Source organism: Symphalangus syndactylus, chromosome 9 (genome assembly GCF_028878055.3).
Source record: "Symphalangus syndactylus isolate Jambi chromosome 9, NHGRI_mSymSyn1-v2.1_pri, whole genome shotgun sequence".
Taxonomy (NCBI): Eukaryota; Metazoa; Chordata; class Mammalia; order Primates; family Hylobatidae; genus Symphalangus; species Symphalangus syndactylus.
In genome coordinates, this window is record NC_072431.2 from 62,356,821 (window position 1) to 62,381,740 (window position 24,920).

Sequence of the window (24,920 nt, forward strand, 5' to 3'; positions counted from 1 at the left end):
TATCCTTTGACATAGGGAAATGACCCCCCTCCAGGCGGTTCCCGTCGTTGACTTCAGGTACAGCTGGGTCTGGCAAGCTCAGCGCTCTTTTGGAGAAGGAATCCCAGATGGGCTGGTTTATAATGGGAGTTGAAGGGAAGTCCAGGTCTTGATGGAAGTGAGCACTTGTTGACACCACATATCAGAAGTGTGGCTGTGCAGCAGGACCAGAGCAGCCCCCTCTTTCATAGACAGGAAGCTGAAGCTCGGAGTGGCCAAGTGGCTCGCTCCAGGTCACACAGCCATTATAGGAGTTGTCAGGATTCAAACCAGGGTCCATGTGACTCCAAAGTCCATGTGCTTCACTTTTTGTTTTTGAGATGGAGTGTCGCTCTGTCGCCCAGGCTGGAGTGCAGTGGTGTGATCATGGCCCAGTGCAACCTCCGCCTCTCAGGTTCTAGTGATTCTCGTGCCTCAGGCTCCTGAGTAGCTGGGACTACAGGCATGCACCACCACGCCCAACTAATTTTTGTATTTTTTAGTAGAGACGGGGTTTCACCATGTTGGCCAGGCTGGTCTTGAACCCCTGACCTCAAGTGATCCGCCCGCCTCGGCCTCCCAAAGTGCTGGGATTACAGGCGTGAGCCACGACACCCGGCCCATGTGCTTCATTCCTAAGCAGCCACTGTGCCTGACACGGAAACCTAGCAGGTATCTGTCATGCAGCCTCTGCCCTCATCATCTGTCATGTGTGTGGCTCCCTGATGGTCCATCAATCAGATGATAGAGAGGGGACAGTAGGGCTCAGCCTAGGCTGCCTTCTGTTGGCCAGACCATTCATGAAGCTTTCTGCTTTGAATCAATTCCCAAGGCCCCAGGAATGTGTGTTGGGACCAGGATGGCTTGAGATATGATGGCCACTGATATGCACTGTCACTCATGGGACTGAGCTGAGACTGTAGGAATGACTGAATGGCTGGGAAAGTTTTTTCGTTTGTTTTTTTTGAGACGGAGTCTTTCTCGGTTGCCCAGGCTGGAGCGCAGTGGCATGATCTCAGCTCACTGTAACCTCTGCCTCCCGAGTTCAAGCAATTCTCCTGCCTCAGCCACCCGAGTAGCTGGGATTACCGGCGCCCCCCACCACACCCAGCTAATTTTTGTATTTTTAGTAGAGACAGGATTTCAGCATGTTGGCCAGGCTGGTCTGGAACTCCTGACCTCACGTGATCCACCCAACTCAGCCTCCCAAAGGGTTGGGATTACAGGCGTGAGCCACCGAGCCTGGCCAGGAGAGGTTTTTAGTAGGGCAATGGGGTGTCTGCAAACGACAGCCCTTGAGAGTCGTGTGGTCCAGGGAGATGGGCAGGGGCCCAGCCTAGGAGTAGGAGCTGGATTTGGTGGATCTTTGTCAGTTTTCAGGGGCATGTGTTGCACTGCATCTATCCCAAGTCCCCGACTTCTCATCCCAGGATGGGCAGAGGAAAGAGCCAATCTCTCCTCCAACACAGGCCCTGGGACCCCAAGGGTCTATAGAGGGCCCTGGAAGCCAGACCCCCTCACACTTGGCCTGGCACGTACCTGTGTGCCACATTCCCTCCTCTGAGCCACAGGCTTGAACCACAGATCCTGAGCTCTGCAGGGTCAGGATAAAGTACTGGATCTAGAAGGCCTTTAGAATCAAAAAGAAAAGCCTGGGCCAGCCGCAGTGGCTCATGCCTGTAATTCGACCACTTTGGAAGGCCAAGGCAGGCGGATCACCTGAGGTCAGGAGTTCGAGACCAGCCTGGCCAACATGGTAAAACCCCATCTCTACTAAAAATAGAAAAAATTAGCCAGGCAGGGTGGTGGGCACCTGTAATCCCAGCTGTCCTGGAGGCTGAGGCAGGAGGATCGCTTGAACCCGGGAGGCAGTGGTTGCAGTGGGCTGAGGTCGCTCCATTGTACTCCACCTGGGTGACAAGAGCAAAACTCCGTCAAAAAAAAAAAAAAAAAAGAAGAAAAGAAAAACCTGGTTCCACCTCCCAGCACTGTCACTTTCTTGCATTATTTCATAAGCAAACCACGTAATTGATTTTATGAGTTTTGGTTTCCTCATCCATAAAACACCTACCAGACAGTGTTGGTCTCAGAACTGCAGATGATGGAATGAGCCCAGCACTATGACTGGCCTCAAGAAAATTGTTGGCTAAACAGAGGTGCAGCTCTTAGAGCAGGCAACTTTAGTTTTTTTCTCCTTTCCCTGTGGGCGTGGCTTCCCAATCACCCACCCACTGAGAGCCCTCCTCCCCAGCACCTGCAAGGCCACTTTGAGGGGATCGGAAATATACAAAAACCACTGGGAAACATTTGGTCAGGACCTCAGCTTGGAAAAAAAAATGAAACAATCATGAAAATAAGTATTTTCTCTTCTTTTTTATATGTATGTATATTTTTTATTTTTATTTATTTATTTATTTATTTGTTCTTTGAGACGGAGTCTCGCTCTGTCGCCCAGGCTGGAGTGCAGTGGCGCAATCTCGGCTCACTGCAAGCTCCGCCTTCCGGGTTCACGCCATTCTCCTGCCTCAGCCTCTCCGAGTAGCTGGGACTACAGGCACCCGCCACCACGCCCGGCTAATTTTTTTGTATTTTTAGTAGAGACGGGGTTTCACCGTGGTCTTGATCTCCTGACCTCGTGATCCGCCCGCCTCGGCCTCCCAAAGTGCTGGGATTACAAGTGTGAGCCACCGCACCCGGCCTATTTATTTATTTTTGAGACAGAGTCATGCTCTGTCGCCCAGGCTGGAGTGCGGTGGCGCGATCTCGGCTCACTGTAACCTCTGCCTCCCGGGTTCAAGAGATTCTTCCGCCTCAGCCTCCTGAGTACCTGGGATTACAGACGTGTACCACCACACCCGGCTAATTTTTTTGTTGTATTTTTAGTAGAGACAGGGTTTCGCCATGTTGGCCAAGCTGGTCTCGAACTCCTGGCCTCAAGTCATCCTCCCGCCTCGGCCTCTCAAAGTGCTGGGATTACAGGTGTGAAACATTGAGCCTGGCCTTTAATTTGTTTTTTTTTAGAGACAGGGTCTTGCTCTGTCACCCAGGCTGAAGTACAGTGGCACGATCACAGCTTACTGCAGCCTCAAACTCCTGGGCTCAAGCGATCTTCCCACCCAGCCTGGGACTACAGGTGCACACTACCACACCTGTCTAATTTTTTAAAATGTTTGTCTAGACAGGTCTCACTGTGTGGCCTAGGCTGGTCTTGAACTCCTGGCCCCAAGCAATCCTTCCACCTTGGCCTCCCAAAACACTGGGATTAGAGGCATGGTATTTTATACTGTATTTAATAAAAGGGTTATAACTGCAACTGAACAAGCAGAAGGGGTGAGCGTTGGTGATTCAATTTCCCACAGCTTTGTATGATAGCCTTTGGTGCTGGGCTTTTCCAGCAAACCAGGGTCTGCAAAAATGCAGAACTAGTTTAGAGCTGCAGTGGTTTTCTTTTTTTTCTTTTTTTTTTTAGAAGGAGTCTTGCACTGTCACCCAGGCTGGAGTGCAGTGGAACAATCTCGACTCACTGCAGCCTCTGACTCCCGGGTTCAAGCCATTCTCCTGCCTTAGCCTCCCAAGTAGCTGGGATTCTAGGCTTGTGCCACCACGCCTGGCTAATTTTTATATTTTCTGTAGAGATGGGGTTTCACCATGTTGGCCAGGCTGGTCTCGAACTCCTGACCTCAAGTGATTCACCCGCGTCAGCCTCCCAAAGTGCTGGGATTACAGGCCTGAGCCACTGTGCCCAGCCATCCAGTGGTTTTCTGAAAGCTTCTGTCAGTCCTTCGATGGTCAGCCTATTCTCTTGACAAGCATCTCTTCCCCTTATGATTTTCTCTTATATCTCCCCTTATGATTGTCTCTTATCTCTAAGGGACCCGCCTCCCCCGTCCTCACATAGCCACTTCCGCATATGTGGGACAGCTCTCCCTACCACTCGTGGCCTTCGTGACAAGTTACATCTTTTGCAAGACTGGCAGCTTCACTTTGCACCTTCGTGTTTGCATTTTGGGGAAAGACCTGCCCTCAAAGCAAAAGCTTTCAGGCTACAGGCTGGCAGCAATGCTAGGGTGAGCAGTGAGGTTGTGTGCATAGTGAATATTTGCTTTCTGGTACAACCTCATAACCAGGGCACGGTCTCAGTGAATAACAGAGGACACCCTGTACCTAAGTTACTTTTTTTTTTTTTTTGAGATAGAGTCTTGCTCTGTAGTCCAGGCTGGAGTGCAGTGGCGCCATCTCGGCTCACTGCAACCTCTGCCTCCCGGGTTCAAGCGATTCTCATGCCTCAGCCTCCCCAGTAGCTGGGATTATGGGCGCGTGCCACCACGCCCAGCTAATTTTTGTATTTTTGGTAGATTCAGGGTTTCACCATGTTGGCCAGGCTGGTCTCGAACTCCTGAGCTCAAGCGATCCTCCCACCTCGGTCTCCCAAAGTGCTGGGATTACAGGCGTGAGCCACTGCCCTCGGACCTAAGTTATAATATTTTCTTTTTATCCCAGCTATAAGGTCACCCCTGCACCCTGGACGGCAGCCTGTCTCCTGTCATGAGACAGGGCTGTCCCGCTGCACTGTGTCCACCCATCTTCAGGACTCTTCCGCCAGAGCCCGAGCAGGTGGTTTCTGACCAAACGGTCAGCAGGAAACCGGGAGTTTCTCTTGTACTTGGCCTTGTGCAAACCTGTTCTTGGCCAAGGCCAGGGAAGCATGCAACCAGACCTCGGCTCTTGCAACTCCCCCCCAGCAGAACTCACAACCTCCTGTCCTCAACTTAGAAATAACCCTGGGGCGGAGCCCGGCCCTCCCTGCGTCCCTGCAGAGCCCTGGTCCACTCCAAGCAACATTTATTGAGGGTGGCTGGAGCCGCGCTGGACAGGGGCCGGGGCTGCCCTCTGCGTCCAGACACCAGGCTCTACATAACACGTATATACAGGGACGGGGCGGGAAGGGCCGAGACGGTAGCTGGGGACTGCGCTCCAGCCTCAGACGGCAGATGCCAGCTTCCGCTTGGTACTCTCGCTGCAGCGGTTCAGGATGAGGTCGGCGCTCGGCCGCGGGGGCACCGCCGGCTGCGGTTTAGAGCGCTGCGTCTGCGGCTCCTCCTCTGCCGGCAGAGAGCGGGGCCGAGTCAGAAGCCCCACCCCGCACGCTGGCCCCGCCCACAGCGCTCTCTGGCCCCGCCCCGCCCCGCCCCGCCCCGCCCCGCCCCGCCGCTTTCTCTAACTCCTGCTCCGCGCTCTGGCCTCGCCTCCCGGTTGTGCCTCTCCCTCTGACTCCGCCTCTTAGGGATCGCTCCGCCCCCTAGCGCTCGCTCCTCCTCTGGCTCCGCCTCCAGTCCCCGCCTCTCCCTCTGATTCCGCCCTCTGGTCCCGCCCCGCGGCTCTCTGGCCCTGCCTCTGGCCCCGCCTCTCCCGCTGACTCCGCCCCTAGGGCTTGCCCCTCCTGCCCCCTCCCGCTGCACTCACCGAGCTGGCTCCCGGGGCTCTGCGGTCCCGGCCGCGCCTGGCGGCGTCGCTGCTGCAGAAAACGGACGCTGTTGCGGCGATAGGCGTCCTGGCTGAGACGCTTCCGCGACCGCTGGTGGATGCTGTGCGCGTTGCGGATGGACGACCTGGCCCAGCAGCGAGACGTGGCGTTGTCAAAGCCCGAGCGCGCCCCTACCCCCAGGGACTCGGATGGGCACCCCTGGTCCGAGGAAGTGGGGGGCAGCAGGGGGCCGTTAGTCTGCACGACCCGGGCGGGACAAGAGGCGGCTGCCCCCGTCACGACACGGACCCTTGCCCTGCAGCAGAGCCCGGGAGGTTTTCCACGCCCCTCGCCAGCCTTCGGTCTGCCCCCCTCTCCGGGGGGCCCCCCGGGACTGCCCATCCCCAAAGCCCCCGGGCATCGCCGCTTTCCTTCCGCCCCCGTGCCAGCCCCACACCGCGGCCAGGCGCGTGCAGCCCCTTTCCCCGGTGAGGGTCCTGCCTCTCCTCCCAGGCTGAGAGCCCCCGCCCCGGCACTGACAAGCTCCGGCCTAGACCGAGCGAACCCGTGGTGCGCTCCCCTCGACCCCGGCCAGCCCCGGGGACCCCCGCTCACCTGCGGGGCGGCGCCCCCCGCTTGATCTGGCGTTGGGCCTGGGACACGTCTTGTCCCGACTTTTGCAGGTACATGGACGGGAAGTAGCCTGTGACGTCGTCTTTCCTGCAACAGAGGCAGCCCTTGAGGCTGGGGCAGTCACCCGGGGGCGCTCAGAGGAGGGGGTTTCAGGGCTCTCTCTGAACAATTGGGGTTAGGACAGGCTGAGAGGTTGCAAACAACCGGACACCTGCCTCTGTGGGCCTCAGTTTCCTGATCTGTGCAACTGAGACCCTTCCAGCAATCCTTCCAGTCTAGGCAGGGGTGGAGGTTAGCAGATCCAGGTCACAGCAGGGGACAGGTATTTGCTATAAGACATTGGCAAGAATGGGCAGGGCACGGTCGCTCACGCCTGTAATCCCAGTACTTTGAGGGATCTAGGTGGGAGGATCACTTGAGGCCAGGAGTTTGAGATCAGCCTGGGCAACATAGCAAGACCCCTATCTCTGCCTCCCAAAAAAATTAAAGAAAAAGGAAGACTATATTTGCCAATTTTTCTTTTATGTTAACTGCCTTCTGTCTCCTATGAAGCTTTGCTTACCTCCAAGCCACCAAATTCTATGCTTTCTTCCAAATGCTTTTCCCCCACCCAACCCCAAGACAGAGTTTTGCTCTTGTTGCCTAGGCTGGAGTGCAATGACATGATGTCGGCTCATTGCAACCTCTGCTTCCCGAGTTCAAGCAATTCGCCTGCCTCAGCTTCCCAAGTAGCTGGGATTACAGGCATGCACCACCACGCCTGGTTAATTTTGTAGTTTTTTAGTAGAGACGGGATTTCACCATGTTGGTCATGTCTGGTCTCGAACTTCTGACCTCAAGTGATCCACCTGCCTCAGCCTCCCAAAGTGCTGGGATTACAGGCGTGAGCTCCCCGTCCGGCCCCACACGGTTTTTAGTTTCAGGTTTGTTTGTTTGTTTGTTTAGACAGAGTCTCGCACTGTCACCCAGGCTGGAGTGCATTGGCGCTATCTTGGCTCACTGCAACCTCTGCCTCCCAGTTTCACACCATTCTCCTGCCTCAGCCTCCCAAGTAGCTGGGACTACAGGCACCCACCACCACGCCCGGCAAATTTTTTGTATTTTTAGTAGAGACAGGGTTTCACCGTGTTAGCCAGGATGGTCTCAATCTCCTGACCTCGTGATCTGCCCGCCTCAGCCTCCCAAAGTGCTGGGATTACGGGCATGAGCCACTGCGCCCGGCCTAGTTTCAGGTTTTACTCTGGGATAAACCCGTGATCCATCTGAAGTAAACATCTGTGTACAGTGTGAGGTAGTGCTGTGTGCAGTGCTAGGTTTGTTTTTTGCTTTTTTTTTTTCAGTATGGAAATCCATCTGTTCCAGCACCATTTGTTGAAAAGACTTTCTTTCTATTCTCTTTTTTTTTTTTTTTTTTTTTTTTTGAGACGGAGTCTCGCTCTGTCACCCAGGCTAGAGTGCAGTGGCGCAATCTCGGCTCACTGCAAGCTCCGCCTCCCGGGTTCACGCCATTCTCCTGCCTCAGCCTCTCCGAGTAGCTGGGACTACAGGCGCCCGCCACCACGCCCGGCTAATTTTTTGTATTTTTAGTAGAGACGGGGTTTCACCGTCGTCTCGATCTCCTGACCTCGTGATCCGCCCGCCTCGGCCTCCCAAAGTGCTGGGATTACAAGCGTGAGCCACCGCGCCCGGCCTCTTTCTATTCTCAATATTATATTTGGGGGTAAATAAAAAACGAAGGAAAACTTTGCATAATACAACGTTCACATAAAACTCAATTCTTGGCTAGTGGGAGGATCACAAGAAGATTATCAGGGACACAGGATGGGGGTTAACAGAGTGTGTGTCTAAAAGGCTGAGAAATACTGCCTCAAAGCCCTCTGGCCCAGGGCCCGGCTGCAGGTATGCATGTTGTGGTCCTAGCTTTAAGATAAGCTTGCAGCAGGGCGCCAGGCTGGCCCTGTGACCTAGGGCTCTGAAGACGCCAGCAAAGGCCCAGCATGGAGGCTCATTCCTGTAATCCCAGTGCTTTGGGAGGCCAAGGCAGGAGGATCTCTTGAGGCCAGGAGTTTAAGACTAGTCTTCGCACCATAGTGAGACCCCATCCCTACAAAAAAATTAAAAAACATTAGCCGGATGTGGTGGTGCTCACCTGTAGTTCCAGCTACATGGGAGCCTGAGGCGGGAGGATTGCTTGAGTGAGCTATGATTGTGCTCCAGCCTGGGAGTCAGAGCAAGATCCTGTCTCAAAAAATAAAAAAATTTGTGAAAAATGAAGACACAGGAAAGGACCTGGGAGGCCCTGTGGCTCCAGGGAAATGGCTCCACTAGCCGCTAGAATTCTGTGTTCCCCAGAATTAGAAAAAAAGATAATTAGTATTTCTGCATTCATTTGGAGGATAAACAGATGGGAATTGCAATGGAAGCTTTTTTTTTTTTTTTTTTTTTTTTTTTTTTTGGAGACAGGGTCTTGCTCCATCACCCAGGCTGGAGTGCAGTGGTGCAGTCATAGCTCACTGCAGCCTCCAACTCCTGGGGTCAAGTGATCCTCTCGCCTCAGCCTCCTGAGTAGCTGGGGCTACAGTGTGTGCAACCACATCCAGCTGTTTTTTATTTTATTTTTTTGTAGAGGCAGAGGTCTCCCTATATTGCCCAGGTTGGTCTTGAATTTGTAGCCTTGAGTGATCCTCCCACCTCAGCTTCCCAGAGTGTTGGGATTACAGGCATGAGACACCACACCTGACCGCAAGAAAGCTTCAAAAGATAAAGGGATGATAAAAATGAAAATAGTGTAATCTTTTTTTTTTTTTTTTTTCTGAGACAGAGTTTCGCTCTTGTTGCCCAGGCTGGAGTGCAATGGCGTGATCTTGGCTCACCGCAACCTCCACCTCTTGGGTTAGAGCGATTCTCTTGTCTCACACTCCCGAGTAGCTGGGATTACAGGCTCCCGCCACCACACCCGGCTCATGTTTGTATTTTTAGTAGAGATAGAGTTTTGGCATGTTGGCCAGGGTGGTCTCGAACTCCTGACCTCACGTGATCGTCCTGCCTTGGGCTCCCAAAGTGCTAGGATTACAGGCCTGAGCCACTGCGCCCAGCCAGGAATGTAATTATTTATACAACAATTCACCATGTTGCCAGAGAAGGCATAATAGTAGATGGTTGGGAAGAGACCCTAACTCACAAAGGAGAAATGCACCGACTTGGACAAGGACATCGGATCCCCACAAGACAGGCAAGGGTGCGCTCATCCCTCCCTGCTACTGAGATGGAAACTAAGCCCAGAGAGGGGCAGCGGCTTACCCAGAGTCCCAGGGACAAGTCACCCCAGATCCCCAAACACCCCGTCCTGGCTGGGGCTGACTCAGGTGGGTGCTCTGGATGGAGAGGGCCCCTCCTACCTGATGACCCACCAGCCGTCCAGGAGCTTGTGAATGACCTCAACAGCTTCACCCTCGAGCAGGGACACCTCGTCCCCCTCCATAGCAGTGTAGGCCTTGATGGCGACGTACGGCTCACCTGGTCCACAGCGGGGGCACAGAGCACAGTGTGAGGTCGGCCCAGCCTGGGGCTCGCCACCCATCCCGTCTTCTCCTCTCTGCGCCTGGGCTTCCTCCAGGCACTCCAGACCCACCCAGGGCCCACAATTCCCCCTCTTCTGGGTCTCCTCCCTCCACCCTCCTGCTCCATCCCAGATCCCTCGGCAAGCTCCTGCTGGCACCCACTCTGGGGGTACACTCTGGACTTCTGCCCTCTGCCCCCTACACCCAGGTGAGCTTGTCCACTCCCATTCATTGCCACCCACTCCGAGGACCAGAGATCCCATAACAATGAAGGTCTGTCCAGACACCTAAATATGACGAGATCAGCCATGAGTAGGTGGGTAGAGCATCCGTCCACGTGGCACTGGGAACTGCTCAGCTGCAGCTGTCGGCCTGGGGGCTGCAGGCCTTCCAGTGTTTAAACAATAGCCACAGGCTGGGCGAGGTGGTTCCCACCTGTAATCCTAGCACTTTAGGAGGCCAAGGCGGGCGGATCACCTGAGGTCAGGAGTTCGAGACCAGCCTGGCCAACGTGGCGAAACCCCATCACTACTAAAAATACAAAAAATTAGCCTGGCGTGGTGGTGCATGCCTGTAATCCCAGCTACTCGGGTGGCTGAGGCAGGAGAATTGCTTGAACCCAGGAGGCTAAGGTTGCAGTGAGCTGAGATTGCATTACTGCACTCCAGCCTGGGTGACAGAGCCAGACTTTGTCTCAAAAAAAAAAAAAAAAAAAAAAAAAAAAAAAGCTGTAAATCCACATAAAAGGGTAAAATCACTCCATTTTAAAATGTGGGTAACCAGGCCAGGGACAGTAGTTCACATCTGTAATTCCAGCACTTTGAGAGGCCGAGGCGGGCAGATCACCTGAGGTCAGAAGTTTGAGACCAGTCTGGCCAACCTGGTGAAACCCCGTCTCAACTAAAAATACAAAAATTATCCAGGCATGGTGGCGCATGCCTGTAATCCCAGCTACTCAGGGAAGCTGAGGCTGGAGAATCACTTGATCCTGGGAGGCAGAGGTTGCAGTGAGCTGAGATTGCACCACCGCACTCCAGCCTTAGCAAGGGAGTGAGACGCTGTCTCAAGTAAAATAAATAGATAAATAAATAATAAAATAAAATAAAATGGTAACCAATTCTATTATAGTTTTTTTCAATGCAGGCCCCATCCAGCCCTGGCACTGCCAGTTTTCCCTTTCTGGTCAGTGATGATGCCCCCACTTCCAGGCAGCCCTCCTTCCTGAGCCTAAGGTCTGCTTATCCTTCAGCTCCCACTGAACCTGGCCACATACCCACAGACACCACTGACCTCCCACTCTCCCCCATCATCTGCTCCTCCTCCTGGTTCCCTGTCCAGACCAAGGGCATCGCAACCTGCCAGGGCCCCCAAGCCAGAGACGATGAGGTCTCAGCCCTGATTTTTCTGCCAAGCCAGCAACCAGCCCAGACTCCAAAGCAGTCACTCGATATCCTTGAGCCCCGCCTGCCCCTTTCTCCCACACCCCTACGGCCTCGGAGGGCAGGGGGCACCTGCATAGTTGGGCTCAGGGTCTTCCGTCTCATCGGGACTGTCCAGGGGCTCGAGGAAGGACGCTGGGATCCAGCCTCGCTTTGCTTTCATCTGACAGAACCACCAACCTGTGCCAGAGGTGCAGGAATGTGACTGAGGGGCGGGGCAGGGCCCGGTGGCTCCCTGCAGCCATCAGGGATGGTGAGGACACAGGGACACAGACACACTGATGTCCAATGCTCAGATTTGGAAATGTCACCTTCACCACACTGGACAATGAGGTCACATGCATGCATGCACACATGCTCACAGAATCACAGCTCTGAGCCCACTTCATAATGAGCAGACGGTCCCATACCCATCCAGACAGAACACGCAGACATGCCCCGCCCCAGCCTGTCATGCACAGATGCCCACAGCCAGCGCAGGGTGCTCACTCAGAGAGAGGGCGGCCCCCAGTGTGGGGAGGACATTCAGGGCCCCTAATGGAGCCAGAGTCCTCCCAGGGGCCAGGCTGCCTGAGCCTAGGCAGGGGGCTTGTGGCTGTGGGTTCCTGAGCACCAGGGGAAAGAGCCCTGTAGGGCGGGAGGTCTGACCGCTCTCGCTCTTCTCCACGACCTCCACCACGTCCCCCATGGCCAGAGCCATCTCGGAGCCCGAGGTCTTCTCGTAGTCGGCAATGGCGCGGTACGTCTGCAGGATGATGGGGCCGGTGATGTCTGGGGCAGAAGGAGGGCAGGGTGAGTGGGCACTGCAGGGCCCATCTGGGCCTCCAGAAGAGGCGCTGGCATCCTGAGTCTCTGCTGCCCTGCATTTCCTGGGCGCATGGCATTCTCCAGGCTTCAGCCTCACACTTCAAACGTGTCCTTGTTCTCATCTGATGCAATTAGCAAGCCTTCCCCAACTTGATTTTCTTTTCTGGAGACAGAGTCTTGCTCTGTTGCCCAGGCTAGAGTACAGTGACGTGATCACAGCTCACCACAGCCCTGGACTCCTAGGCTCAAGCAATCTCCCTGCCTCGGCCTCCCGAATAGCTGGGACTACAGGCATATGCCACCACACCCGGCTAACTTTTTGTAAAGACAAGGTCTTGGGACAATGCCCAGGCTGGTCTTGAACTCCTGGGCTCAAAGGTTTCTCCCACCTCAGCCTCTTATAGTGTTGGGATTACAGGCATGGAGCCACTGCACCTGGCCTTTTCCCAACTTTTTTTTTTTTTTTTTTTTTTTTTTGAGACGGAGTCTCGCTCTGTCGCTGGAGTGCAGTGGTGCAATCTTGGCTCACTGCGATCTCCACCTCCCAGGTTCAAGCAATTCACCTGCCTCAGCCTCCCAAGTAGCTGGGACTACAAGCACCCGCCACCACACCTGGCTAATTTTTGTATTTTTAGTAGAGATGGAGTTTCACGATATTGGTCAGGCTGGTCTCGAACTCCTGACCTCAGGTGATTCAACCACCTGGGTCTCCTGAAATGCTGGGATTACAGGCATGAGCCACAGTGCCTGACCTTTTCCTAACTTTAAGGTGCACCCAAATGCCTGGGATTTTGCTAAAATGCCTATCCTGCTCAGTAGGTCCACTGTGGGACCTGAGTGTGCATTTCTGACCAGCCCTTCATCCAACCGTGGAGGTGCTGATGCTGTTATTGGCTGAGATCCGTCTTCTCAAAATTCATATGTTGAAGTCCTAACCACCCAGTACCTTACAGTGTGGGTATATTTGGAGATAGGGTCTTGCAAGAGGTAATTAAATTAAAATAAGGTCATTAGAGTGCGCCCTAACCCAACAGGCCTCGTGTCCTTATAAGAAGAAGAAAAAGCCGGGCACAGTGGCTCATGTCTATAATCTCAGCACTTTGGGAGGCCGAGGCAGGAGGGTTCCTTGAGGCCAAGAGCTTAAGACCAGCCTGGGCAATATAGTGAGACCCCATCTCTACCAAAAAATTAAGAATTAGCTGGGCATGGTGGCACACACCTGAAATCCCAGCCACTTGGAAGGCTGAGGTGGGAGGATCGCTTCAGCCAAGGAGGTCGAGGCTGCAGTGAGCTATGATCACACCACTTCACTCCAGCCTGGGCAACAGAGCAAGACCCTGTCACTGAAAACAAAAACAAAATAGTGGCTGGCACAGAGTAAGCGCTCCATTAATGTTAGGTATTATTATTATCGTTGTTATTAGCAGTGACTGTGCAATAAATGTTAGAAACTGCCACAGCCCTGCATCACCTCTGAAGGCCACGTTGGCCTCCAAAACCTGTTCATTCATTCAGCCACAAACACTTCCCCGGCTGCCGGGAGCAAGGGTCTGCGCTGGTCTCTGCACTGCCACCTGCAAAGGGCTCCTTTCAGTCTCCAGGGACCTTCAAAAGACCCAATTCTTCTTCTTTTTTTTTTTTTTTTTTTTTTTTTGAGATGGAGTCTGGCTCTGTCGCCCAGGCTGGAGTGCAGTGCCACGATCTTGGCTCATTGCAAACTCCGTCGTCCGGGTTCAAGCGATTCTCCTGCCTCAGCCTCCCAAGTGGCTGGGGCTATTGGCACCCGCCACCACGCCTGGCTAATTTGGATTTTTAGTAGACACGGTTTCTCCATGTTGGCCAGGCTGGTCTCAAACTCCTGACCTCAAGTGATCCGCCTGCCTCGGCCTCCCAAAGTGCTGGGATTACAGGCATGAGCAACCGCACCTGGCCCAAAGACCCAATTCTTCAGCAGGGTAGCTGTGAGCCCTCCCAGCCTGCTCCTAGCCCCTGCTCTTTTCCCTGAACACTCTGGGTCTCCTCAGGGTGACCCTGCCCCTGGCTGCCCCCCGTCTCTCACCTGTTGCAGTACTCTTGCCGTCTTTGGGCATCAAGTATGTCTCTGGCTTTTTTGTCCTGAGGAGAGAGCAGTCTGGGTGAGACCCTTGGCTTCCCACAGAGGAAGGAGAGGTGCTGGGTAGACCTACAGAAGAACTTCCCAAGAGAAGAGGGACCCGGGGAAGGGCAGGGGCACTGCGGAGAGAAGACAGCAACTGGACTGGCTGAGGAAGGGCTTCAGGAAGAGACGGGGGCGGGCAGATCTGCTTGGGCAGCCCAAGGGAGGGACATGAGGAGGACACTGCATAGCCTTCTGCAGACCCTAAGGATGCCCTAAGCCTGGAAAATGCTCTTGTGGGCTCCCAGGCCACCTTCTTTCTTCTTTCCTTTTTTTTTTTTTTTTTTTTTTTTTTTTAGACAGAGTCTCGCTCTGTCACCCAGGCTGGAGTGCAGTGGTGCAATCTCAGCTCACTGCAACCTCTGCCTCCCGGGTTCAAGCGATTCTCCTGCCTCGGCCTCCCAAGTAGCTGGGATTACAAGCGCACGCCACCATGCCTGACTAAATTTTTATATTTTTGGTAGAGATGGGGTTTCACCATGTTGGCCAGGCTGGTCTCGAACTCCCAAACTCAGGTGATCTGCCCACCTCGACCTTCCAAAGTGCTGGGATTATAGGTGTGAGCCACTGTGCCCGGCCTCTTTCTCCTTCTGGAGCCCTGAGAGAGCAGGCAATGAGGAGTAGACCCCACTGCAGAGTCCATCCTTCCCCCGCCTCCCGGGGGAGGCTCTCATCTCTGATGAGAACCGCCCTTCCTTGGACCAGGGGACACCTTCAAGCGTCAATAAGTGCCGGCCGGAGCAATGCTGCTTGTCTCTGTCTTGGCAGCCTGGGTGCCTTCACGAGGGGTAACATCCTGTCCTCATGCTCCCCACTTCGAGCTTCAGTGACCAGAGAGGAGTGGAGAAGGGGACTTCCCCAGCCTGCCTGGAGCTCCCTCAGCCTCTCAGGTGCCTTCCACACAGGGTCCTGGGTACAGGAGACCCCAGACATGCCCCGCACTTAGCAGAGGCATCAACCCCATGTCCTTCTGGGGGGCTCCGCAAGACACCCAATGCTTCATCTGATTCTCACCGCCCATTATAGGAATGGAGAACCTGCATTCAGAAAGCAGTGGTGACCGGCTCCGGGTCCCATGACCAGGTGGCCATAGGGTCAGGATGAAGACCCAGGACTTTGGACCTCCAGCCCTGAGTACTTCCCCCAGTGCCCTGAGGTGTGAAGGATTAAGGTGGAGGCTTGGCGGGGTCACAGGGGCCGGGGTGGAATCTGCCTCCTCTTTCTGGCTGTGTGGCCCTGGGAAGGTGGCTTTCCCTCTCTGAGCCTCAGTTTCCTCATCTGCAAAACACAGAAAGTCCCACCCCTCCTTCCCTCTCCCGCCTGGCAGGGTGAAAACTCACTGGTTGTCCGTGGGGAGCTTGAGGTCATCGGGGCGCACCTTGAAGAAGTCGAGGAGGTGGGGACAGCGGGAGATCTTGGTGGGCAGGCTCATGAGCGTGCTGCAGTACTCCGTAAGCGTGCCCTGGCGGTTCTCGGCGGCCCGTTGGCCGTCGAACCACTTGGGAGCTGGCACCAGAGAACATGAGGTCAAGCCCAAAAGGGGCTGGGAGGGCAGGTGAGCCCTCGCCAATGACCCCCCGACAGGCGGCTCAGCCCCGTGCTCACCTGGGAGGTGGGGGATGATCCTGTTCTCTGGATTGATCGCCCCTGCCTCAATAGGGAACATTTCTTTTAAGGTTTTCTAAACATTAAAAAGACAAGAAGACGTGAAGGAATATTTGTAGTTTACAACACTTGGAAAAGCACGAGATTGGAAGTGACCTAAATACCTCTCAAAACCACCTAAAAGGCCGAGCATGGTGGCTCACGCCTGTAATCCCAGCACTTTGGGAGGCTGTCGTGGGTGGATCACTTGAGGTCAGGAGTTCAAGACAAGCCTGGCCAACATGGTGAAACCCCGTCTCTACTAAAAATACAAAAATTAGCTGGGAGTGGTGGCACACGCCTGTAATCCCAGCTACTCAGGAGGCTGAGGTGAGAGAATCGCTTAAACCTGGGAGGCAGAGGTTACAGTGAACCGAGTTGGTGCCACTGCACTCCAACCTGTGTGACAGAGTGAGACACTACCTAATTATTTCGGGCCTAGAAATTTCGGTGGCAATCTGGATTCCTTGATTAGCAGAGGTACTGACCTCTCTCCCTCCCATGTGCAAGTCACCAGCAAATCCTTTTGCTTCCAATCCCCAAATCTCTTTGGGATCTGACCCCTTCCCACCAACCCCACCCTCCTGGCCCTACCACTACCAGGCCTGGTTAACGACAATGGTGTCCTTGTGTCCCCCGTCCACTCTTGTCTGTCCTCAATCCAGTCGCCAGAGGGATCCTTTTAAAACTCCGGTTGGCCAGGTGCAGGGGCTCAAACCTGTAATCCTAGCAATTTGGGAGGCTGAGGTGGGAGGATCACTTGAGTCCAGGAGTTAAAGACCAGCCTGGGCAACATAGCGAAACCCCATCTCTACAAAAAACAAATCAGGAAAAGGAGCCAAGTGTGGTGGTACACGCCTGTGATCTCAACATGGGAGGCTGAGATGGGAGAATCGCTTCAGCCCTGGAGGTTGAGGCTGCAGTGAGCTGTGATCGCACCACTGCACCCCAGCCTGGATGACAGAGCAAGACCCCATCTCAAAAGAAAAACAAAATAAAAAACTGACAACTCATTCTTAAAAAGGTACAAATGTAAAATTTAGGAAAATAACTAACATAGGGACGTGAACCACAAAGAGAATGTTTACCAATAGGTGCATTTATTTGGGATCTAGAATTTAGCTTTCTATTTCAAAAGCGACAAGCATGGTTCCATTCTAGGAAGGTTCTGGGAGATCCTGTCTGTTTTACTTTAAAATGAGAATCTGGTGTTTCTGTGTTTTATTGTTTTCAGTAAGACTACTTAAATGTTTCAGGGGGAAAAATGTTTTTTTCTTTTAATGCCCCCTTAGCTTTGGGAGGCCAAGGCAGGAGGATCACTTGAGGTCTGGAGTTCAAGACCAGCCTGGGCAACATAGTGAGATCCCCATCTTTATAAAAAATACAAAAATTGGCCGGTTGCGGTGGCTCGCACTTGTAATCCCAGCACTTTGGGAGGCCGAGGCGGGCGGATCACGAGGTCAGGAGATCGAGACCACGGTGAAACCCCGTCTCTACTAAAAATACAAAAAATTAGCCGGGCGTGGTGGCGGGCGCCTGTAGTCCCAGCTACTCGGAGAGGCTGAGGCAGGAGAATGGCGTGAACCCGGGAGGCAGAGCTTGCAGTGAGACGAGATCGCGCCACTGCACTTCAGCCTGGGCGATAGAGCGAGACTCCGTCTCAAAAAAAAAAACAAAAAACAAAAATTAGCCACACATGGTGATGCACACCTATAGTCCCAGCTACTCAGGAGGCTGAGGCAGGAGGATTGCTCGAGCCCCAGAGGTTGAGGCTGCAGTGAGCTATGATTGCGCCCCTGCACTGCAAACCTAAATACCTCTCAAAACCACCTAAAAGGCCGAGCATGGTGGCTCATGCCTGTAATCAGAGAACATGAGGTGTTCAGAGTGGTGACAGAGCAAGACCCTGTCACGAAAATATATATAAATAAATAAATCCCCTTTAACTGTGGTCTGGAAGGGGATTCTGGGTTCTGCAGTTTCCCCACCACCTGGGCTAAGGTCCTCCCCAAAGGGTGGAGCTGGAACGGTGGGTCCCTGTCCCTCCTCCGTCCCCACACTCACATGGAACTCGTAGATCTCGGTGAAGCGCCGGTAGACCACCTTCTCCGACAGGTCCTGCCATTTCACCAGGAACATGTACACCTGGGGGAAGGCCAGCGTGGGGGGACTCCACTCAGCTTCCAAAGAGGCTTTGCTGTGTGCACCCAGGACCCCACTACCCCCTGGAGGAAGCCCAGAGGATTGGGGTGAGGAACATCTTTTTTTTTTTTTTTTTTTTTGAGACGGACTCTCGCTCTGTTGCCCAGGCTGGAGTGCAGTGGTGCGATCTCGGCTCACTGCAAGCTCCGCCTCCCGGGTTCACGCCATTCTCCTGCCTCAGCCTCTCCGAGTAGCTGGGACTACAGGCGCCCGCCACCACGCCCGGCTAATTTTTTGTATTTTAGTAGAGACAGGGTTTCACCGTGTTAGCCAGGATGGTCTCGATCTCCTGACCTCGTGATCTGCCTGCCTCGGCCTCCCAAAGTGCTGGGATTATAGGCGTGAGCCACCGTGCCCGGCCAGGGTGAGGAACATCTTTGCGATTGTCCCGGATTGCAGAAAGGGCACAAACGTGGGCCCAAGTGCTGCCACGCCCCAGCCTTGAGACCCAGGGCAAGATGGTCAGCTTCTCTCAAATGGACTCATCTGTAAATTGGAGATAAAAGTAGGACCTAGGCTGGGCACGGGGGCTCACACCTGGAATCCCAGCACTTTTTAGGATGGAGGTGGGAAGATCGCTTGAGTCCAGGAGTTTGAGACAGCCTGGGCAACATAGCGAGACCCCCGTATCTACTAAAAACACAAAAATTGGCCGGGTGTGGTGCCACACACCTGTGGCCCCAGGTGAGGCAGGAGAATTGCTTGAGCCTTGGAGGTCAAGGCTTTAGTGAGCTATGATTGCACCACTGCACTCCAGCCTGGGTGGGGAGGGGAGGGGGAGGGAGGGGACAGGAGGAGAGGGGAGGGGAGGGGAGGGGCAGGCAGGCTGGGCATGGTGGCTCCCGTCTGTAATCCCAGCACTTTGGGAGGCCAAGGCAGGTGGATCACCTGAGGTCAGGAGTTCAAGACCAGCCTGACGAATATGGTGAAACCCCGTCTCTACTAAAAACACAAAAATTAGCCGGGAGTGGTGATGGGCACCTGTAATCCCAGCTACTTGGGAGGCTGGGACAGGAGAATTGCTTGAACCCGGGAGGCGGAGGCTGCAGTGAGCTGAGGTTCTGCCACTGCACTCCAGCCTGGGTGACAGAGCGAGACTCCATCTCATAAAAAAAAGACCGATCCAGAATCAATATGGCAAAACCCTGTCTCTACCAAAAAATACGAGCTGGGCGTGGTGGCACACACCTGTATTCCCAGCTACTTGGGAGGCTGAGGCAGGAGAATCTCTTGAACCCAGGAGGCAGAGGTTGCAATGAGCCGAGATTGCACCACTGCACTCCAGTCTGGCGACAGAGTGAGACTCTGTGTCCAAAAAAAAAAAAAGATAAAAAGACTGATCCAGATTAAAGAAGGTTAAAGGCTATGACATTGATCCTTGACTGGATCCTAGACCTGAAAAAAGTTTTTACTGCAGAGGACAAGCAGGATAATCGGGGAAACCTCAGTAAAGTCTGTGGGTGGATAATGGTGTTTTGTCCATGTTAATTTCCTGATTTTGACACGTGCATTGTGATTATGTAAGAGAATGCCTTGATTTTAAGAAATGCCCAACAAGTAGTATTTAGAGGTAAAGAAACACGTCTTCAACTCACTCTCAAATAATTCAGAAAATATCCCCAGAAAGAGAGGTGTGGATGAAGGTGGGTGAAAGACTGTTGGAGTGACTGGTACCATTTTGATACCCAGTAGCCTTTCTGTAAATTTGAAATTTCAAAACTGAAAGTTACAAAGAAAAGGAGAAAAGTGACTAGGCACGGTAGCTCACGCTTGTAATCCTAGCACTGTGGGAGGCTGAGACCAGAGGGTTGCTTAAGCCGAGGAGTTCAAGATTAGCCTGGACAACATAGTGAAACCTCATCTCCACAAAAATTTTAAAAACTAGCCAGGCATGGTGGTGTGCGCCTGTAGCCCCAGCTACTCAAGGGGCTGAGGCAGGAGGATCGCTTGGGCCTGGGAGGTCGAGGCTGCAGTGAACTATAATTGCACCACTGCACTCCAGACCTCATTTCAAAAAAACAGGCCAGGCACGGTGGCTCACGCCTGTAATCCCAGCACTCTGGGAGGCCGAGGCGGGTGGATCACTTGAGGTCAGGAGTTTGAGACCAGCCTGGCCGACATGGTGAAACCCCTGGAGGAGTGGGCCTTGGACCTCAGAGAGCACTGGGCTGCCTGGCCATGGCAGGAGAGCAGAAAGAGGACTCCTGGTTAAGGCCGAGGGCCTGGCTGGGGACACAGGCGGGGACAGTAAAGGGCTGGGGCCCAGGGCGGGTCCAAGGGAACTGTCCTCCCAGGAATCAGAGGGATAGATCCAGGCTCAAAGACGAGGGACCGGGTGCCCAAGACCCTGCCCCGTTAGTCCTCACTGGAGCTGGTCGGCCCTGGGACTGCAAGGGTGGCTGTGCTGTCCCTCCCGTATCCCCCCCACGGGATCCCCTCCACCAGCTACTCACATAGTGCTGGCTGGGTACGAAGCGCTTCTCAAAGCCCAGCAGGGCGATGTGACGGATGAAGGTGTCCCCCATGACTGGGTGGCCTCCAGTGCTCCCTGGCACTTCCAGGCTGCGCCTTAAATGCACTGGAAAGAGGAAGTCGCTTTTGTCGCGGTCGGGACAGGGGGCAGGGAGGGTACAGAAAGGGCTTTGCTTCTTCTTTCAGTTTCTGGGGACTCTTCAGGCTTGCAGGGTGTAAACAGGGGCAGACTCATGTTCACACACACCTGCAGGGACAAGGAAAAGGGTTTACACTTGTCCTTCCCGTCGCCTGCATGGGCCCCACGGGTTTTGGGGGTGAAGCAAGCTGCTCCTGCCTCAGGGCCTTGCATTTGCTGCGTCCCCTTGACCATCTTTCCCCCCTTGACCATATTCCTGGTCTTGACCATGTTCCCCCCCATTCACCATCTTCCCTCCATAACTCTCTCCTCCATTTCTCTGCTCAAATGTCACCTCTTCCGAGAAGCCTTCCTTGATAACTTCACACTGCATAGCAAATCGCATACCTTCCTCAGCCTCTTCCTGCCTCCTTTTTCTGCAGAGCCCTTATTATCACTGATGCATCACACATTGCATTTAATTTTTCTTTATTATTATTGCTATTGTTATTTGAGACAGGGTCTTGCTTTTATCCAGGCTCAAGTGCAGTGGTGGGATCACAGTTCACTGCAGCCTCCAACTCCTGGGCTCTAGCGATCCTCTTGCCTCAGCCTCTGGAGTAGCTGGGACTACAGGTGCGTGCCACCATGCCCGGCTAATTTTTTTTTATTTTTTTGTACAGACAGGGTCCTGCTATGTTCCCTAGGATGGTCTCAAACTACTGGCCTCAAGTGATCCTCCTGCCTCTGCCTCCCACTTTTTTTTTTTTTTTTTTTGAGATGGAGTCTTGCTCTTGTTGCCCAGGCTGGAGTGCAACGGCGCGATCTCGGCTCACTGCAACCTCCGCCTCCCGGGTTCAAGCAATTCTCTTGCCTTAGCCTCCCGAGTAGCTGGTATTATAGGCATGTGCCACCACACCCGGCTAATTTTTTTTTTTTTTTAAATTAGAGACTGGGTTTCTCCATGTTGGCCAGGCTGGTCTTGAACTCCCGACCTCAGGTGATTCACTCGCCTCGGCCTCCCAAAGTGCTGGGATTCAGGCATGAGCCACTGTGCCTGGCCTGACTTAATTTTTTTAGTCTCCCCTTACCACAATGTGTGTCCCAGGAAAGCTAGGGCATGACCGAGTTATCAGGGGCTCTAGCCCCAGCCCCTCCATCTAGTGCCTGGCACACAGAGGCCATAAATATTTGGATCGTGACTGCAACATTCACTGAGTGAATGAATGAATGAGTGAATGAATGAATGAGTGAATGAGTGAATGAATGAATGAGTGAATGAATGAGTGAATGAATGAATGAGTGAGTGAGTGAATGAACGCGGACATGGGAGTGTGCATGCAAGTGTTAGGTGCTCGTCCTTGGGTGTGTGTGGATGAGGGCCAGTGACAGCTAGGACAAAAATGGCACAGACTTTGAGTGAGACTTGAGTTCCAATCCTCAAGTAAGCAAATGGTTCATTGAATTGTTCCTTAGGGCTGACTCAGTTTCCTCCAGAGTGATATAAGACTGTCAGCTTTGCCAGGAAGGGGATTTGGGACAAAGAGGTGAGGAGGGGGCAGCATGCCCAGGGACAGGCTGAGGCCTCTGTCTACCACTCCCCCTAGAGCCTGGGAGACCCAGAGCTTTTGGAGCTCATTCAAGGTCATGAGTTCATGAGTGGCCGGCCTCAGCCCCAGGCAGCCTGCTGCAGCCTGTGCCTCCCAGCAGGCCAGGGCTGCACCAACTCACCCTTGCCCGAGTCCAGGGTCAGCTCGTGGTCCGGACCTGATCTCCTGGGAGTGAGGGTTGAGGTCTGGCAGATGAAAGCCAAGACATACTGGGCGTTTATTTATTTGTTTGAAGCGAAGTTTCACTCTTGTTGCCCAGGCTGGAGTGCAGTGGCACGATCTCGGCTCACTACAACCTCTGCCTTCCGGGTTCAAGCGACTCTCCTGCCTCAGCCTCCCGAGTAGCTGGGATTACAGGTGTGTGCCACCACGCCCGGCTTATTTTGTATTTTTAGTAGAGAAGGGGTATCACCCTGTTGGCCAGGCTGGTCTCAAACTCCTGAGCTCAGGGGATCCACCCACCTCAGCCTCCCAAAGTGTTGGGATTACAGGCATGAGCCACTGTGCCTGGCCTTTTTTTTTTTTTTTTTTTTTTTTTTTCTAAAAAAAATACAGGGTCTCCCTCTGTCACCCAGGCTGGAGTGCAGTTGCCTGATCATAACTCACTGCAGCCTCCAACTCCTGGGCTCAAGCAGTCCTCCCGCCTTGGCCTCCCCAGTAGGTTGGGACTACAGGCACGTGCCACTGCACCTGGCCTGTTCCTGCTTTTATTATCCAGTGCATTTATTATCCAAGAGGTGTAGGGTCCACTCCATCTGCTCTGAAAGATTTGCTTGGCAAGTGCTTCACTTCTTTTTTTTTTTTTTCGAGACAGAGTCTCTTTCTGTCCCCCAGGCTGGTATGCAGTGACGTGATCTTGGCTCACTGCAACCTTCACCTTCCGGGTACGAGCAATTCTCCTGCCTCAGCCTCCTGAATAGCTGGGATTACAGGCGTGCACCACCACGTCCGGCTAATTTTTTGTATTTTTATAGTGATGGGGTTTCACCAAATTGCCCAGGCTGGTCTCGAACTCCTGACCCCAAGTGAGCTGCCCAACTCGGCCTCCCAAAGCGCTGGGATTACAGGGGTGAGCCGCTGCACCCGGCCTTCACTTCTTTATAGAGAAGAAAAGTCACATCACCTGCTGGCACCTGCTCCCTCTGGTCCTTACTGTCCCCCTCCTCCACCCTGAGGTCCCCAGCCCTGGGTGTGAGCAGCCTTGCCAGCCCTTCCTATGGTGATTTCCATCTATGTATCACACATCACTGACAGAAGGAAGGCAGGCACAGAGCACATGTTCTGGAGGATGTCATTTATACGAGGCTTGAAAGCTGCCCAAGCCAGGCTGTGGTGTTGGAAGCCAGGGTGACCTCTGGGATGATGGTGGGGACAGTGGTGACAGGAGGGAGCGGGAGGTGGTGGGCGATGTTTGCCTCCTCTCCAGATAGATGCTAGTGCCACAAGTGGGGCCAGGTGTGGTCCTGTAATCCCAGCACTTTGGGAGGCCGAGGCAGGTGGATCACCTGAGGTCAGGAGTTCGAGACCAGTGTGGCCAACATGGTGAAACCCCGTCTCTACTAAAAATACAAAATTAGCTGGGCGTGGTGGCACACGCCTGTAGTCCCAGCTACTCGAGAGGCTGAGGCAGGAGAATTCGCTTGAACCTGGGAGGCAGAAGTTGCGGTGAGCTGAGATTGCGCCATTGCACTCCAGCCTGGGCAACAAGGGCAAAACTCCATCTCAAAATAAAGTAAAATAAATAATGAGCTGGGCATGGTGGCACATGCCAGTAGTCCCAGCTACTTGGGAGGAGGCTGAGGCAGAAGGACTCCTTGAGCTCAGGAGTTCAAGGCTGCAGTCAGATAAGTTCAAAGTCATTGATAGGGTGGTCCTGCAGCTCAGGCGCTGGGCTCACCCACTGAAACTCGTGTGCTCTCCTGTAATTTTTCTATCAACATCCCTTCCCTGACACTCAATTTGTCTCTCATCTTCCCTGTCAAATGTGTCCTTGAAAGGCCCAGCACAGTAGCCGGGCATGGTGGCTCATACCTCTAATCCCAGAACTTTGGGAGGCTATGGTGGGCGGATCACCTGGGGTCAGGAGTTTGAGACCAGCCGGCCCAACATGGTGAAACCCAGTCTCCACTAAAAATACAAAAATTAGCTGGGCACGGTGGCACACACTTGTAATTCCAGCTACTTGGGAGGGCGAGACAGGAGAATCACTTGAACCAGGGAGGCGGAGGTTGCAGTGAGCCAAGATCATGCCCACTGCACTCCAGCCTGGGAAGCAGAGTGAGACTCTGTCACACACACACACACACACACACACACACACAAAGGCTCAGCACAGAGGCCAGACCTGCAGCAGTGCTCTCCTGGGCATGTCGAGGCGGCAGAGGAAGGTTCTAGTGGGGCTTGTTGTAAGCAGATAATTTTGTGGGCTCTCGGCACTTCCTTCCCTTCGTCTAGCGGTCTTTCCACTCTTGTGTAACTGCCTGGCCAGAGTGCTTGTCCTGTAAACACCCTGAGCCCCTGGCTGTGATCTTTCCACTCTCTTCCTGTGGCTTCCCGAGACTCCATTATGTTCCCTCAAAGTGCTCCGCAGACGGGGTATCCAGCAAGTCTGTTGGATGAGCAGAGGCAGGAAGTGCTCCGAACTTGAGTTTGACCTTGTAATGACCTCTGTAAGCAGGCTCACAGCCTTTTTTCAGGATGACATAGGATTTTTCCCACTTTTTATTTTTTATTTATTTTTATTTATTTTTTTGAGACGGAGTCTCGCTCTGTCACCCAGGCTGGAGTACAGTGGCGCA

At 53.6% G+C, this 24,920-nt stretch overlaps 1 protein-coding gene across 1 annotated transcript; it reads right to left on the reverse strand.

Moving 5' to 3' along the window:
* Positions 1-4,843: 4,843 nt before the first annotated feature.
* Positions 4,844-24,920, reverse strand: NCF1 (neutrophil cytosolic factor 1). The gene is made up of 12 exons (XM_055292810.2): positions 24,467-24,920; positions 20,376-20,641; positions 17,785-17,865; positions 15,682-15,757; positions 15,417-15,582; positions 13,981-14,036; positions 11,763-11,885; positions 11,187-11,294; positions 9,514-9,631; positions 6,098-6,202; positions 5,482-5,627; positions 4,844-5,120 (listed from the first exon to the last, which is right to left on the reverse strand). Exons 2-12 carry the CDS (start codon positions 20,445-20,447, stop codon positions 4,999-5,001), a joined length of 1,173 nt encoding a protein of 390 aa, XP_055148785.1. The 5' UTR covers positions 20,448-20,641; positions 24,467-24,920; the 3' UTR covers positions 4,844-4,998.